An 18,362-nucleotide genomic window follows, 5' to 3' on the forward strand; every position below is an offset into this window, starting at 1 on the left:
AAAATGTTTTCACGAATAATTAGACCACAACTTCTTGTACTCCCATATCTAATTTCAGTTGATTTGTACAATTGGTTCTCAACCGTTTCCATACATTCTAGTGACCCTGTATGTGTGATGAATGATGATAGACAAAATCGCTTAACCAACTAACCTCCAAACTGAAATAAACAAATTTATTTTAGGACAATTTCATACCACGGTTGCACCCTGGTTTCTAGAGGAATGATACAATATTTCAGTGTTCCAACAACAATTTCGTATGTTTGTAAATGATTAAAATAAAATTGAAAGATAGCCTATCTTCTGTGTGAAAAGAGACATATGTTCCAACGTATTTGTTCACCTGTAGCGTTTGTTTTCTTTTATGAATAATTACGCCCGGTCAATGTTTAATCAAAATTTTAATTAGTACGATTGATTTTCCTTGACCGATGCAACCCGTCCAGTCGCAAGTAGATAAATTAGTTTGTTTTTTAGAACTGTGCTATTTTTGTAAGTCAGTCGGGTGAAAAAATAGGACTGCAGTTTGCTGTGACACTTGAAAATACACAAGATGTTTTATTTCACATATATTCGATTGAATTTTCTTCAAAACTGCTCTTACTATTTGTTGAATACCATGAACGGAAATTTATATATATTTTTTATCGAACAATAGATATTTTACAAGTCATGATAGACTCTCTAGCGTTATGGAAATGTATTTTCAAATACTCATACACAAACTGAAAGAAGAAATTGTGACGTAATTGTGATAAAAATCAAGGCAGACACATAAACTACAAATATAATAGGAGTATGTTGTATATTAGCTAAAAAAAAGAATTATCATTTGTTATTATATTTTATTTATATTATTTATGAAATGACAATTTTAATTAACGACAGAAAAATGTGGTAAAATTTGGACCCCAGAGCAGGTATTAATGTGGAAACAAAAATGCGATAAATCAAGAATCGAAAATTTCTGGAAAATTTAATTCCAAAGCGAATTTGTCCTGACACAGTATAGCAGGTCGGCGTTTAAATAAAGAAAAGAACAACGTGTGCTAAAGAAGCACTAGATGAAGTAAAATAAGAAGAATTCGATCATTTTTAATGAGAAATAAATTCTTATTCAGTATTCAGTTATCAATTTTTATATACATAAAAAGAAATCGATCACTTAGAGAGTGCATAAGAAATAAAATGAAATATGTACTTATGTAACAAAAAGACGTCAAAAAATTTTTGGTGAAACAAAAAATTACCGGTCAAAATAGTCTTCATAAAAGTCTAAAAAATGTTAACAAAAACAACACCCAGTTTAAAATTAATTAATGTAAAATTCTAACCTTTAGGCTTCTTTTTCTGCTACAATTTAGCGAATCCCATCAGCTTCATTTACGAACCCACTACAACAAAAAACACATACAACTTTATACATACTTACTAATTTTTAATAGCGGTGCAGTTCAACATTACACAAGTTAAATAAGTAAGATTTAAAAAATACTAATCGGAAAAAGTTTTGAAATCACAGTATAAATTCTAAACAAAATAAATTTTACATTTAGATCACGCGATTCTTGGTGAAAATGAACAGAAAATAATAATCCACATAACGGATTCAAAATACAAAAAAAAAAGTTTGATAATATTATTAATTTCAGTGATGCGTATATAAAACGCAAAGACGATCCGTAATAAGATAAAAATCAAAATTAGATCTAATTCAGCCGAAAAGGCTAGTATCTGACGAGGTATTAACGTTTGAGTTTTTGTTGAAACAAACATTTATTAAGTCATTGAGTAATGATTTTTCTATACAACTATTTCTCCCTTAACATTCGTATTTTTATATCAATTTAGAATAAAAGAACCGAAGAAATAAGATACAATACATTGAATAATAGACTGATACATAAAGCCTAATACCAACACTTACCCTTTAAATCCTGATTTCTTTTCCTTCCGCGCCGATTCTTGCAGACTCCTTCCTCATGGACACATCACAACACGCACTTTTCACTTTAAACCCGAAATCAAATTATTTTTAACAGAAAGAAACCACTTATTAAACAAACTAAATTACCCACCGCACACGCCATCAACACAGTTAAAACCGATAGAACTATGTATTTCGAGTACCACGAACAATGAACAAAAAATTCTCGCTGAAACCTTATCAGTTCAGGCATTTTTTGCAGAGTTTTTATTCATCGATGCATCGCACAATAAATGAATCGTATTAAGTAAAATACTGCAACATTATTCATTAGCAGTACATAATTTTTGCAGTGTGTGGATGAATAAGAAATTACGAATTTTACATACAATTCGCCAAAAACAAATTAGAAAACACGCTTTAAATACGTCTTTCGAAAATATTTTATTTTTTAACAGTTAATGATACAGCACAGAATTAACATTTTTCACCATTTCTGCTAAAATACTCATGTAAAGTAGCTTCATATGGGGTGTTCCAATTGTCAAAGGGCGCAAAATTAAACATTCGCTGTAGACTGCAGAAAAAATCTAATAGAGCTATAATTTAAAAGTATTTTCAAACATATAGAGTGTTCCGTTTAGCGTATACAACAAAAGCTGTAGGCTTACTTACTTTCTTTTTTTTTATTCTAAATATGTACAAGTTTCTTTCAACACCATGTTTAAAAACATATTTTTTCCAATTTCTATAAGCACGGTAAATTTTTCATCAAAATACAGGGTGTAAAAAAATGGTGCACCAACTTTATGACACGCTTAGCAGCAGCAGAGGAAAAATAATTTAAAAAGTCTTTTTGCCCTTCAGAGTTTATTTTTTCTCGAACCACCAGATCCTAATACTTTCTGTTGCCTTTTTGGAGGCATCTTTCTTATTTGTATTAAGTCATTTTATATCATTACAAAAAACTTATTTAAGATGAAGTGGCTAAATTTTCACATTTTCTCAGTTTTGAGGCGAATATTGATTTAGTTCGTGAACCATTGCAATACTAAAAAAAATAAAAAAATTGCAACGACATGGGCAACATCGCAGAGGAATTAAAAAACTATGCTGATCAAACCTAGAAAGAGGTTAAGGAGAACATGTAAAAATATATAGAGTGTTCCATAAGAAAAACTAAGTTGTATGCTATGCCGGGCTATTCCTGTTTTCTCTAAATTTTTTGGAAATGGAATGGTCCACAAAAAATCACTCTTAGGGTTATTTTTAAAGTCTGTCTTACAATATTTTCTGAAAGAATGCAGAAGGGTACGCGCTTTGTTGTGGTAGTAACCAAATCAAATTTCATATACGAAGTGTTTATAAAAAAATCTAAAACTTAACAATTTTCAAATGGAACACCACGCCCGCTATTTTTTTGAGAGAGTATATCATTTGCTAAAATCAGTCTTATCTTAACAAGTACTAGCCCCGCCCACCCGCCCTTTATTTTCTTGGAGTGTATGTAATTTGCAAAAATCAGTCCTATCTTAGCGAAGTATTAGCCCCGCCCACCCACCCTCTGTTTCCTAGAGGGTACATCATCCGCCAAAACCAGTCTTATCTTATTAAATACTAGCCCCGCCCACACGCCCTTTATTTTCTTAGAGGATATTTCATTTGCCATAATCAGTCTTATGTTGGTTCTCAAATTTCTAATATGTCGATGTGTCTCTTAAAAGAGTAAAAATTCGCAGCAACTATCAACTTCAAATATAGAAAATACTAAATAAAAAGAAAGAGCGAAAAATGAAAATTGTAATAATTAAAACATTTTTTATAAACACTCTGTATATGGAAATTCAATCTCATTAATTTATACCACAAGAAAATTGGAATAACGTGGCAACGTCGCATTGTAATTTCAATAATAAACTGTGATTGTAAAGCTTAGGAAGAGGTCAATCAAAACACGTAAAGATATATAGAGTTTTTCATTTAAAACAACTAAATTGTGTGTTAACGCTTAGAAACAAAACACTCCGTATAGTTGGAAATTATTTTAGAATATAGTTCTTGAAGAACCACACAACTTTGGTATTTGACTTTTTTTCCATTTCTAATAATAATTATGAGATATCGAGGAACGCGCATTTAATGTCTCACCTTGTATATGTCACGTGGTACACAAATTTCCACTTACAGCATGCAAGCAAATACTAGCCCCGCCCACCCGCCTTTTATTTTCTTAGAGGGTATTTAATTTGCCAAAATCAGTCCTATCTTAGCAAGTACTAGCCCTGTCCACCCACCCTCTATTCTCTTAGGGGATATGTCATTCGCCAAAACCAGTCTTATCTTAGCGAATTATTGGCTAAGTTCTTGTAAAGAAATAAGGATTTTGCAATTGAACTGCGCCCCCGGGCTCATAAGGAATTAATATCATTACAACTGAGATGGCAGTGGGTAGGCGGGGCTTAAATTTTGCCTTTTTTGTAGATACATATATGTAATGATCTTTTGTTTCTGTTTTAGGATACATCGATTTTACAATCAAGCTCCGCCCCTCCGTCTCACAACGAATAAAAAATTCGTCACATTTGAGATTCGGGTAGGTGGGCGGGGCTTAATTTTTACCTTCTTTTTTTCTTGACATTTATAGTTTTCTTTCAAGAACATGAAGCCTTAAAAACATGTTTTATATGGTAGTTTCTTGTAGAGAAATAAGGATTTTGCAATTAAACTCCGCCTCTCGGCTCACGACGAATAAAAACAGTTATCACAACTGAGAAAGGGCCGGAGCGGCGGCGTTTGTATTATGCTTTCTTTTTTTAAATGTGTACAAAGTTTTCTTTTCACGACAATAAATTGAAAATATGTTTAAAAGGGTAAATTTCTAAAAAAGAAGTGTGGGCGATAAAATTTACCATTTTAAACATGTTTCAGTGTTTTGTTGTGGAGGGAAGACTATGTATATTAAGAAAAAAAAATGCAAAATATAAAGCCCGCCCACCCACCCTATCTCATTTGTAACGATTTTTTTTATTCATCGTGAGCCAAGAGGGCGGAGCGTTGCAAAATCTATATTTCTCTACAAAAAATTACCATGTGAAACATCTTTTGTTGCTGTTGACACAGTAGGGGAGAAAAGGTTACACAGTCTCCTTTTTCTCAAAATGATATATGTATGTATTTTGAACAATATGATTATTGTACTTAAAATATGTTTTAATTAAAAATTCACCATAACTGAGATAAGAGTGAGTGGGTGGGGCTTTCTTTTTGCTTTCTTTTTTTTATTCTAAATATATACAGATTTCTTTCAACACCATACTTAAAACATGTTTTAGATGATAAGTTCTTGTAAAGAATTAAAGATTTTGTAATTAAACTCCGCCCCCAGGCACATAAGGAATAACATCATTACAACTGAAATAGAGGTGGATAGGCGGGGCTTAAATTTTTTTAGTTATATGCAATGATCTTTTCACCACAATATATGTATTTAAAACGTTTAATATGGTAAATTTTCGTTTTGGGAAATATCGATTTTACAATACTCTGTCTGACAACGAATGAAAAATTCATCAGATTTGAGATTTGGGTGGGTGGGCGGGGCGACTTTTTTTTCCTTTACATATGTATAGTTTTCTTTCAACAACATGATGCTTAAAAAGATGTTTCACATGGTAGTTTCTTGTAGAGAAATAAGGATTTTGCAATTAAGCTCCGCCTCTCCGCTCACAACGAATAAAAACAGTTATCACAACTGAGAAATGCCGGGAGGGCGGGGTTTGTATTATGCTTTCTTTTTTTTAATATGTGTACATAGTTTTCTTTCCACGACAATAAATTGAAAACATGTTTAAAAGGGTAAATTTCTAGAGCAGTGTGGGGGATAAAATTTACCATTTTAAACATTCAGTTTTTTTATTGTGAGGGGACGATTACGTATATTAAGAAAAAAATATGCAAAATATAAACCCCGCAAGTTAGAAAAGTATTGTAATAGAATCCATTTCTAATATACATAGCTACAAAATTTAACAACAATCGGTCTGATAGTTTTGGAGATTACGTGTCTAATAAAAATGGATAGGTACAGTCAGATAGACAGACAGATAGACAGACGAAAAGGGAAGACTTTTGTACTCTAGTTTAGTTGTATTTACTCGATCAATCGTACAAGAAATGTTGGAAGTGGTCCTCGCTCTTTACAAACACACTCTCACATTTGAGTTATCATTGACATTTGTGACAGCCGACGAGTAGTCATCAATCATTTGCAACAAGGCGGCAAAGGGTAAAATTTCGGTCAATCTTTCATAATTACGCTGTACATACTGTAACCACAAATGTTCAAAATTTACAAAATAGACACGGTGTTATAAATGACTGATTTACACTTAATAAATAAAAACATAACCTCAATTTAAATAACAAGTTTAAGTAAAATCTCTGTTATTGCTGCATTGATAATGACAAACAATACGTTCGTGTACACTACTCCCAAAGCCTATAATTAAAAAAGAATAAGAATTTTATCATTTACTTTGACAATATCTCAGTAATAGTTGAGTTTTCAAAAAGACTACGAATTCGAAAATTACTTACGCCGTGTGTGTACTCGTTGAGTTTTCTTTTTATAACCAACAATGACACTTTACTTTTACACTAGTGTTGGTTTTTCTAATAAGTATTATTAAATATCGTACGTCACATTTTAGAATTGACCCTGCTCTCCCCTACACAGTTATCAGCAAGATTATGCAACCAGCATTACACAGCCATCACAAGATTACCTTAGCAGCATCTCGTATTGCGAATGCCCGTTTAAGTATTAAAATGACACAATTTATCCAATTGAGGATTATAACAAATTAATTACAGCAAAAATTCACCAATTAAAACACACAGTCTTCGTAAACTGTATCCAAAAAACAATGGTGTCGAAAAAGATGTATTATTTTCACCATTTTCCGCTAATAAATACTCTTTGATTCTCAGTGGAATTTTTTGTTACTATGTACTTTGTTCGTATTTATGAAAAATTTAATATATTTTTTCTTTTGAAAATAATTTTACTGAACAACGACTGAATGGCTCTTTTTCTTCTAAATTTCAGAATTCGTGAAACTGAAACACGAAATTAATTTTCCAACCTGGGTGCTCGTCTCTTTTATAATAAATAAAAGCTAATTCAAATAACGAATTATTGTGGTGCACGTCGTGTTATCAGACGAGGCATTAGCCGATGTCGTCAACAATGTCTTAATGATGATTGCTTTTGATCTTTACAACATAAATAACGATCATTATTGAACAATTTCACCAGCATGTGTTTATCTTATCTGTCTAAATTTATTTCTGGCAAGCCTTTCACTTATTGCTTGTTAAATCATTCGATTATTTCAAGCTTTTCGGGGCACTCAGCACACATTACCTTGATATTTCCCCATTACATCACGATTTATTATTAAATAAACGTATAGTATTTTGGCGCGAAAATGTATCGGTCTGAGAACTCGGTTCGATATTTCAATATCGCATTGGTGGGGCTTGACAACTAGAGGTGGAGAGGATAGCAACAAGAGAAGCGCGCAGCGCAGATGTCCAAGATCAAGATGGCTGTGATGGCCGGCGCGCAGTACATCAGTGAACCTTTAATTTATAATTTACCTTGACAGACATTTCTTTAGTGTAGTATATTCATTGTTTTTAACACAAAAAAATACACAGGATAGAATGATATCATCAATAATATCCAGATTAGTCATGTAAGTATTTATTTTCTCGAATTAATCCTCCCCTGAAGTTCGACCTACGTTTAAAATTTGATCATCTGACAGCCCAAACAAAAGAGAGTGTTGACATTTAATAACGGATTTTGCAATATTCCCTTATCGGCGAATGTTTTTTTATCAGACGGTTTATTTGATTGTTTTTCGGGTGTTTTATTGTGTGTGTTATCGACGTACGTGGTAATTCAGGGGGCACTTCGATTAAGTGCTCATAACCTCACTTTTTGTTGTCACCTTTTGTTCAGACGTGATCCTGTCATTCCTTTGTTGACGGTGTCGACGACTGATCTCGTATAACAGAAAATTATGTAAATGATTAATGTAATTCACCTTCGTCGTTTGAATTCATTTTCCAAACATGTTCTCACTTCTGTCCATATTGGGTAGATCAAGAATTACCTTGAATTAACGACCCAGTTGTGTTGATTAAGAGAGGTTTGAAAATTCTTGAAAATTAATTTGTATATGGTGTGTAATAATATAACGGTTTGTGCACAAAACTGCCTATTGCTCATGCATAATAAAATGTGTATCGCAATATTGTGTATTAATAAAGCAGGTTTCACTAACAACGGGAGCCAGACAATTCGATTCGGTTGAACGCTTTGTGTAGGAGGAAGTTTTGGTAATGCGTTAGTCACATTTTGAATTATTTTGTCAATAATTGCATCTGAACTGGTTAGAACTGGTTGCAGAAATTATTGGAATTAACTATCAACCAACAATTGGCAATTGTGCGCATTTTCAGTACCTACATACATAATTTTAATCATTGGACTATTATTATTAATCGAACAAAAGACAAATGCCCATGTAAAAGTAGCACGTTTAATTGCCTATTATATTAAATTCGCATTGTCCAGAAAAGTAGGATATAACGCACTATATTTTCAAACCATCGAGCATAACGATATCATTTTAATTTTTACGTGTGTCGATGTGGACTACTTCGCTCAAATACATGTTAACCACCTACTAATGGAAACGAATTTCGCGAGTCTAACGACCTTCAACGTGTGTAATGATTAAAATAAACATGCAAATATTCTGACGAGCGAATGATTTTATTAGCTCGAGTTTCTTAAAACCGAATATTTCCAAACGCCGTGCCGTTAGTTATAAATAAATCTACATCGTCGGCTTGGATGGGTCGCAGATTTGGCATTACCCACGTCGGGTCTTAAAATATTCCTCTTCATTGTCGTCTCAAAATAGGCCTTGATTAGTCGAGTTCACGTTAACAACGCATCTTTACCATGTCCCAGAGGGAAAAGCCGGAAATTCGGTTCACAATATATTGGAATGGCCAAGTGATAGTGTTGTATTTATAATACAGGTATGAGATACGCAATTTTTTCGGCCGCCAAAACCACGCTCCGAACAACAAAGTTGCTGTCATATCCTTCGTAACTGTTTATTTTATGCGTTGGCTCTCTTTGGTGGTCGGTCATTTCCTGTGCGACGCGTGCATCGAAACCCCTCAGTACGAGTTAGTACCAGTCGGAGTCCTGCTGCCTGGCAGGAAACTGCTGGAAGACGCATCATGTTCAACATACAACATCACAACACGAATGCTCTGATTAGTAGTTTGCTGTCCGGTGTTAGACCTTCGTTAACACACGTCGGGTTGTTAACGTTAACCCTCGTCGCCTTCTGTCATAAAGCCCTGACTTATCTCCTCGTCTATCCTCTTTACAGATTGCTCTTCGGAACGCTGTACCCCGCTTATGCTTCTTACAAGGCTGTGAAAACGAAAAATGTTAAAGAATATGTAAGTAGACCGTTCGTTGCATGCTTGTGAGCCCCAGCACCCAACAGTCTGGAATTAACCCGGCTATTATTAGCCGCGACTGGAATTTACTTTGAGTTTGTTCTTTGTCCCGTTTTCCAGGTCAAATGGATGATGTATTGGATCGTATTTGCGCTTTTCACCTGCGCCGAAACATTCACCGATGTTTTTTTCAGTTGGTTACCTTTTTATTACGAAATTAAGATTATTTTAGTCATATGGTTGCTATCGCCTGCCACCAAAGGCTCCAGCATTTTGTATCGCAAGTTCGTTCATCCTGCTTTAAGCAGCAGGGAACAGGTGAGATCGCACTTGCTACCTACGTACTAACAACCAAAACCGATGAATTTTTCACAGGAAATTGACGAATACATCAGCAAAGCCAAAGAACAGAGCTACAAACAGTTCCTCGACTTGGGATCCAAGGGTGTGACGGCATTGATGCAAACAGCCATCAAGGTTTGTTTTTTTAACGTCGCTAGTTTAACAATCACCTAACACCCATCGCACTTTGTTCTTCCAATAAACAGAATTTTAACCCGATGCTTTCCTTGTCTGATACTACCATCACACAGAAAGATCAGGTTGATGTTGCTGTTAAATCACAATCCGCACAAGAATTTACAAACGAATTCTATTCCGCTGATGATGATGATGAGCTCGAGCTGGACTACGAAAGGCCGCAAACTAGAAGCGGAAGAGCCGCAAAGAATAAAGGAAAGGCTGCTAAAAAATCTAGGAAAAATAAAAAGAACGAGGAGATGAGCGACTGATTTTTCGTTTCCTTGAGTTTGTAGTAGTTTAATTTTTTATATTTTTAATCTGTTACTTATTATTTTTTATCGATTTTTTAGTGTGTATTGAACTGGTGCCTTAAACATTTACCTACTTTTAAATAAATATTGGTTAGATTCAAATTCATCAACGCCATGTGATTTTTGCCAATAAATATTTTCTAGTTTTATTCATTTTTTTCTTTTCGTTTTATCTTTATCTTTCAGCTGGTATAGTGGATTTTTAAAACGACTAAAAGTTACATCATCCATGCACTAACGAACACTTACTCAAGCACTTTGTCCCCTACGTAATGCATGCGCTTTAGTGTCTGCTAGGTGTCGAGACTTACTTAGGTCGTTGGTGAATTCTCGACGCGTTTCAGGGTGGCGGAGGACTGGTAAACCAATTGCGCAAGAGCTACAGTTTGAGCGACTTGAGCGACCCTACTCTCGACGCGAGCGACGGTCGTGACACCTCAGAAGTGGTAATCACTGACCCCCGTTTGCTCCGTCGTCGACGTAGCCCTAATCGACCAACATCCTCCACTGCTTCCTTATATTTCCCAGAAGTTGACGTTATTAGATCCGACAGGATCCAACATGTCCAGTCAGCTGAAGACATTAGCTCAGGTTACTCAAGTGGCGAAGGCTTATACCCAGGACAGCCACCCAAGCTGCAAGCCCGCGAAGGCTTAGTTCGAACGGGCTCTCTAAGCAGAGCTAGACCAACAAGAGTCACGAGGTCCACATCCGGGCTCAAGAAGTCGTCACTAAGCGAAGTAAGTATTCGATTGTTGTGACCGTTTTTGTAATGTGGAAATTTCTTTCTTTGATCGAACGTTGTACTTGAAGGACAGCGATGAAAGTGAAGTGTTTGACACAAACATCATTTTCGTGAATGACAAAGCTAGATCCATCGATGAGCTCGATCAGTCAAGTGAGGACGAGTTTCTGGATTCGGTTGAATCTTTGCATGATCGGTCGGTAGAAGAGAAAAGTAACAAAAGCACGAGTAGCGAACAATTAACAGCATGCCCCGACCCCACTGAGAAGGAAACAGTGGCCGAAGGTAAAAACATTACAGAAATTGAGTCTTTAGCACGCACCGATCCAACAGAACAAGCAGAAACCGAACCTTTAAAACAAACTAGTCGAGAAACCGAACCCGAAACGATATCGTTAAAAGAAAAAGAGACAGAACAGACCCGTGGTGGTAAATATCACAAAAAAGCGGCTCCGAAGCCCCCAAGCCCCGTCGAAAACGTTGCCGCGATAAAAGCGACCTTAGTTCTAAAACCAGGAGTCGTGAAACCGCTGGAGAACCCAGACTGCGAACGTAAGGAAATTTTTATACAGTCGCCTAAGTCGAAGCGTCGCACTCTAATTAACAAATCCCTGTCGTTCTCGAAGGGGAAACTTGACTCCTCTCTTTCCAAACTAATAAAATTCCCGAAAAAGATTAGAGATTCTCTAGAAAAGCGAGCTTCGTGGCACGAAATTGACTCAAAGCATTATCTGCAATTAGCAGAGAGTAAAGTACAGTCGAAAAGTGACAACGATCTGGTCGCAAGTGTAGGTAAAGTTGAGAAAAGTGCCAGCAGAATGTCGATTCAGTCACTGACGGAGTCGCCGCTGGCTCATCGAAGACTGAAAATAATACGCAGATATGTCGATGAAGATATTGATTAAAAAGCACCCCAGGCATGAATTGTGTGATGTGTTCGACAAGCCACTAACTAATTAGTTTGAGAATGGATTGATTAACTACGCGCTTGTTTGAATACTTATAGGTTTTTCGCCAAAACTGTACTGCTGTTCTGATTTAAAGTTTGGTTTCTTTTGGCGGGAAATTTCGCAAGATGGTAGTTTAGATTTGTTTGGATAGTAGAGTAGTGTATCGTGGCTGTTTATAAATGTATTTATAAACGGCTGCGAACGAAACGAAAGATTGTAACGAGTGCCTTGTTAAATTTCAATGTTTTAGGACATCCCAAGCGCGACCTTGCCTCGGACAAAGAGGGCCACTAAGAAGAAAACTGTTTAAAGACATTGAAAGCCACTCAAAACGCAATTGTGATTTGGTTTGTTATTTATTCTAGCCAGTTACACTTTTAAGTATATTTTATGTATGTTTTCTATAGCAAATCTTTTCTATTGTAAGACTTGCTTTATAGATAAATGATTTATTTATTTTTTAAATAAGTCGTAATAGGACTGAGAAGATGCTACTAATGCGTGCTGGTGATATACATCTACGACTAGGTTAGCTTATTTAAGTTATTTATTAAATTGTGCATGACTTTCTTAGCTCATTTTATATTAAGTTTACAATGAATACGTATATACATAAATGTTTGAAATAAAAAAAAAGTTACCGTTCTATGGTTTTTATTTGCAATATGTTAAGTCCAGAAGGGTCAATTATTTTGCCGCTGTGCGTATGTATGTTAATTTAATGGTTTTAATTGAAACTTTCACGCAATAGAGTCAGATCTGTTATACGTACCGAACACGACTGTAGAATAGAAAAAAAAATTATAGAACAAATCGATCAAATAAGGTCAACTTTGTTTCAGCAATATATTATATCTGTTATTGTGGAAAAAATAGTCGTTTGTACCACGTTCTTTGTTGTTATTGATTAACAATTTTAAATTAAAATTTATCCGAAACACGTTTGTTTTGTGAACTACTGTAAATTTTAAGTAGTTTTGACAAATCAACCGAACTGAAACACCCTGTATATGATTATCTGATTGATTGCTACGAAACGTTAGTCAAGGATTAAATTTTACAGGAAAGAAAACGTGTTTTATTTAATATGAATCATAAATTCAAGGAAGGGCTCGTTAAGAATATCGTCGACTTTGGAGACAAATATACTGTGTGACTGTCATTTCTGCTCAAATGGCAACATATTTCAAATTTTATGATGTCATACCTGATATCTAAGTCAAATTTTGACAACTGTGAACTGACATTAGTGCCAATAATTCAGAATTGCCAAACTATAAGTCATTAATAGTCACGCGGTATATCTCCAAATTTAGCCTTTTTGTCAAGATTTTAGAAATGCTTTTTGCATACTCCATGATATTTTTTCTAACAATTTCCCTGGGAGTTGGTAAATTCAAAACTTTCACAACTCTTGTTTTATGTTAAACCAAGCACTTTATTATGAAAAAGTGTTAACTTATTTCACTAATCAAATCATACTGTACCTTTGTGGTATAAATAAATAAGTTTTAATTAACTGTGGTAACCCAAATATACCCCGCTATAATTAGACATATGAAGAAAAATTTAAAACCCACGAAGGATTCAAAATTTGGCCTTGAACTGTGGTCATCAATAAAGTGGAACCCTACGTTGTGTTTTTTTTATGGCGTAATGCGTTCAAGTGTAAACCATAACGTTGGGAAAGTGCCCTTAATTCAAATAAAATATGGAGAGGAAATTGTTGATCCCTCCATTCTGAGGACAGAAAATCTGTTAAACTAGTTGCAAAAACCCTCTACATCTTCTAGAATTGAAATCAAACGTTAATATCATAAATTTATACAAAAAAAAGAGAAATCTCATTTTTAAACACTTGCATTCTTGAGGCCTATTTTCACTCCAGCAAAGAACGCAGCCAACTAAACTGCCTGATTTATTATGGTTGAAAATCGGATATTGCAGATAAACATTCACGTGAGAACAACAAAGAAAGAAAATCTCTACACTTGAATGTATATGGTATCACCATTCCCTCTCCGCCGGGCTTTAGGTACTGCATATTCTGCGCATTTAAGATAGGATTTTCAGCAAAATTTTGAAGTGACGTCATCAATTTTTTAGGGGGGGGATGAAGAAATACATTTTGACTAAAAATTTATCATGCCTATAATAACTTTAAAACATCTCTAATATTTCAAAGCATTCGGTTTTATAGTTCCTGATTAAATCAATAAAATAAATTCACGCATTCATTGATCTTTTAGAGTCACCCTGTATATGCAAATCTAAAAAATATGAACGAAATGATAAATCACAACTATAGATTCATCATATTTTGCACATTTAAGATAGCAGCAAAATTTTGAGGTGACGTCATCAATTTTTTGGAGGGGATAAGTAAATATACTTTGATTAAAAATTTATAATGCTTATCATAACTATAAACCATCTGCAAGATTTCAAAACATTCGGTTTTCAGATTCAAAAGTAAATTGAAAAATGTTTCATAATTTTGATTTTTTTTTCCAAAAATCTGGAAGTTTCGGGTAAAAACTCAATTCGGAGTCATAAACTATACAGGGTGTCTCAGAAATAAGTACATTAATTTTAACCAGTAACAGAACTCGTGAAACGGAACAACTTTTTTATCTAGCATTTTTTCGAAAACTCAAGTCGAATTTCGAATTTTCCCACCCATATATTCACGAGCCGTCTATGTTCACCTTAAATAATAACTTAAATAATAGCAACACTACAACAATGAAGAAGGTACCGTAGCAACCCTTTTGACGCTGACAATCATTTTTATGTCAATGTTTTTATTAAACGTCTCTTTAAAGTTTGTGTGGCACAGATTTCTAATTTATAGACGAAATGTGTTGAAATGGCTTTGTTTTCAAATTTGGAATGCACCGATATCGTTTTAACGTACGGTGAAGCTCGGGGATCGGCACTCGCGCCCAACGAATTTTTTCAGAAAACCTACCAAATCGTCGTCTGCCAAATGTGCGCACTTTTAAGAACGTTGCAGCATTTTCGAGATTACGGATCTTTTAAACCTGCACCTCAGGATCGGGGTAAGTTACGTAGTAATAGAATTGCTAATATTGAAGAGGCTGTTTTGAAGAGTGTTGAAGCTCGACCGAGCACTAGCACATATCACTGTCTAGTGTGATGTATCGGAGAGTAGTATTTGGAGGATACTCAGAGAACAAATGTACCCCTTTTAGGACCAGAAAGTTCAGTTATTGAAACTAACAGACTTACCACGTAGGCAAAACTTTTGTGAGAGAAAAGTAAACGAACAAGCAAATTTTGTATCTCTTATACCATCAACTGATGAGGTCGGTTACACGAGGGAAAGTGTTCAACATCCACATTTGGGCCGATGAAATTCCGTACGCCATTAGGGAGCAGGATTTTCAATTTCTCTCTAAATGTTTGTCACATTGACAAGATTAGGAAAATACGTATCCTAGTAACTGTTTTTGACCATAAATTATTAATTATAATAATTATTAGTGTCCATGGGTGACTGAGAATCCATGGGCGGGTAACCTTAATTGGGGTATAACTTTAACAATTTTTAACTTGATAATTAAAAAGTTCTTGACAAAACTCTACTAAAAAAAGTTGTTGAGTTCAATGAGCTCTATAACTGATTAAAATTAATGTACTTATTTCTGAGACACCCTGTATGTGTAGGACTATGTTATTTTATACAATTTGAAAGCCATTTACTATGCACAATTTTGAAGTGACGTCATCACATTAGTGGTGGGGATGATTAGACAAATTTTGGTTAGCGTTTTGCCATCTACATGATATTTCTAATGTAAGTGTAAAATTTCACAACAATCGTCTAATGTCTAATAAAAATCTGGGACGGCAGACAGACGGACAGACAGACGGAAACGAGAGACGTATTTTTTCGTCCTCTAGGGGTCATGAAAGATCGAGAAAGTAGAGAAAACGTAAAAGTAGAGAGTCGGCCGACGGACTCGATTACAATACTTCCTTTGCTTACGCTCGGGAAGTAAAAAGGAAAGAAGCAAAATTAAATTACGATAATCTGTATCAACAATTATGCGTTAATTCAAGTTAATGATTAAATTAAAATTAGTTAATCATCATGGACTCAACAAATTCACATAGCACATAAAACACATTTTGAGTCCAGGATAGTATTAATTCAACTCTTGATAATTTTCAAGGTCCGTTCTTTCAAAATGGATCAACGTTTATGATCAGTGTACTGTAAATGTCATAAATGAACTATGATTATAGTATAGGTCTCGAGTGAGAAGTTATGAAATGTGGATGATGTAACAGCTTACATGAAAATATCCAGATTTTGTATAAACATTTACATTATTGCAGTTAAATTATATTAGCACCAGGAACAGTTAAAAATCCTAACATGCACTGTGAATTTATGAACAATAAAAAAAAATTACGTGTTGATGGAATATTAAAAATTTGACACATTTCTGGTTAAAAAATGATTAATTAACTGGTCTTATACTAATTACATTCTTTGAGCGGGACTGTGGCGTCAAATGCGATTAATTTTTATTTAAACAGTTACACTATTATCACTATATAATCGAGGGTTCCTCTATCTATGGTTGCCTACGTTATTGAATGATTTTTCTTCAGTAAATTAACCCTGATGTCAGTGTCAGTGTCTAACCGAAGTTTCAAGCAATCCGTTACGTATACGTAGGTATGAGTCACTAAATGGGTTCTTCTCGATATTTCATTAATTTTTCAGACAGAAAAACAACTTATAAAGATTAAAGTTATACGATTCCTCTTATTTTTTTATTTTTAACTGTTCAGAGGGTTCTAATATTTTTGAAATGTAACATACAAATTATTGTTTTATGAAACATCCTACATATTTCTGCATATTCTAAAAAATGGCTTCAACTAGGCTTTATAAACATAATTTATTTTTAAAATTCCGATGCGACATTGCCATGTTATTCCAATTTTTACCAGCTCAAGAGAGTAAAAAAATCGTAATAATAGGGTAATTTATTGTAGTTTTTTGTAGTATCAAAAAAATGTAGTGCTATAAATTTAAAAAAAATGAAATATGTAAGTGAGAAACAGTAACATTTTAGATTTTTTATGAACACTCTGTATAGTTATAAAATTAAATTTAATTGCTACCATAACAAAGTGTTTACTACCTCTACGCTGGTTCTCTCCATAAGAGATTGCAGCGCCCAATGTTAAAAATAACATGTTTAAATTTTTTGTGAATAGTTGCATTACTAAAAAACTTCAAGAAAATTGGAATGATGTGGCAACATAGCAGCCAAATTTCAAAAATGAACTTTGGTTGTAAAGAGGGCAATTAGAGTATGTAAAAATATATAGGGTTCTATTAAAAAAAAAAAAAATAGTCGTATGTTATGCCTTAAAAATGGAGTTACATACTGCTGAAAATATTTCAGTGCATACTACTCAAAGAACCATACAACTTTGGTTTTTAGTTATTTTTTCTATCTCTAGACAATTAAAGAGATATTGAGGACTCAGTGACTCAACCTGTATATGTTGCAATATTTTTTCTGAGGTCGTCATTTTTTGGAGACAATGAATAAGATAAGCTATGTTTATTATTTTGTCATCTTTATACCGCGTGATCACTGATCAGAAATGAATGAGTCTGTGGGCAATCCTTTGGATTCTTAGTTGAAATTAGTACCACGATGTTTTCTTTAACTTCTGGTTGTCAGCTGTTAAGATTGACAGATTGTTGACATTTTTAAATTTATAAAATGTATCCAAAACAATTTAAATTTATCGCATATCACGATTGACATATCTGTCCGAATTATTTCCGTTATACCAACATAAACGCAAGAAAAATTCACATTTGTATTTTAAAAGTACTGCCAACAGACTCAGTCATTTCTGAGCACGCGGTATAAACGGAAGACACTCTTAAAATTTTTAAAGCGATTGATTCGTACATTGTCTATAAAGTTGCTAACAGATAGATGAGAGCTGAAAAGTTTTTTTTTGCATTTTCGTACTAACTGCAAAATTCTATGAAAATAAAATGTAGATTTTGCCTTTTTGTTGTATTTTTTCCTGACTTGGACGACGTCTTCGATGAATTGAATTTGTTCCGAATTTTTTGAACACCCGTATTTTGCTCATAAAAAATAGGGTTCTGAAAATTTTATTCTCAACAATTATTGTTGAACGGGATGTAACACTTTGATGTATACAATGACGACAAATAATTCACTTGTCAATTTGTCATAAGTAAACGCCAAATCGCCACTACTTTTCAAAAATAGATAAATTCGAACTTGGCGCGTTGGGTGGTGCACGATACCGCCACG

At 34.2% G+C, this 18,362-nt stretch overlaps 2 protein-coding genes across 7 annotated transcripts in view; one reads left to right on the top strand and one right to left on the bottom strand.

Annotated features, from left to right (window-relative positions):
* LOC135127053 (uncharacterized) overlaps positions 1–6,739 on the bottom strand; it is a 51,864-nt gene extending 45,125 nt beyond the window's left edge. The window contains exon 1 of the mRNA XM_064053354.1: positions 6,527–6,739. The gene's annotated coding sequence lies outside the window, so the exon portion shown is untranslated. The remainder of the gene's footprint in view (positions 1–6,526) is intronic.
* A 575-nt stretch (positions 6,740–7,314) lies between these two features.
* LOC135127054 (receptor expression-enhancing protein 2-like) lies at positions 7,315–12,657 on the top strand. 6 transcript variants are annotated; one of them, XM_064053356.1, is made up of 7 exons: positions 7,315–7,689; positions 9,412–9,484; positions 9,605–9,802; positions 9,860–9,961; positions 10,662–11,057; positions 11,131–11,979; positions 12,263–12,657. In XM_064053356.1, exons 1-6 carry the CDS (start codon positions 7,658–7,660, stop codon positions 11,965–11,967), a joined length of 1,638 nt encoding a protein of 545 aa, XP_063909426.1. In that variant the 5' UTR covers positions 7,315–7,657; the 3' UTR covers positions 11,968–11,979; positions 12,263–12,657. The 6 variants fall into 6 exon arrangements, with proteins under 6 accessions (XP_063909426.1, XP_063909430.1, XP_063909431.1 ...); XM_064053360.1 differs by having other exon boundaries at positions 7,317–7,689; positions 11,131–11,614; XM_064053361.1 differs by having other exon boundaries at positions 7,320–7,689; positions 11,131–11,347.
* The last annotated feature ends 5,705 nt before the right edge of the window (positions 12,658–18,362 follow it).

Source organism: Zophobas morio, unplaced genomic scaffold (assembly GCF_036711695.1).
Source record: "Zophobas morio isolate AGI-343-1 ecotype UQ-CSIRO unplaced genomic scaffold, CSIRO_AGI_Zmor_V1 ptg000011l, whole genome shotgun sequence".
NCBI classification, from domain to species: domain Eukaryota; kingdom Metazoa; phylum Arthropoda; class Insecta; order Coleoptera; family Tenebrionidae; genus Zophobas; species Zophobas morio.

Coding starts and splice junctions, on each gene's coding strand:
- LOC135127054 (XM_064053356.1), top strand. CDS start 7,658: ATGATATCATCAATAATATCCAGATTAGTCAT. Junction 9,485..9,604: donor CGAAAAATGTTAAAGAATAT/GTAAGTAGACCG, acceptor CCCGTTTTCCAG/GTCAAATGGATGATGTATTG. Junction 9,803..9,859: donor CTTTAAGCAGCAGGGAACAG/GTGAGATCGCAC, acceptor AATTTTTCACAG/GAAATTGACGAATACATCAG.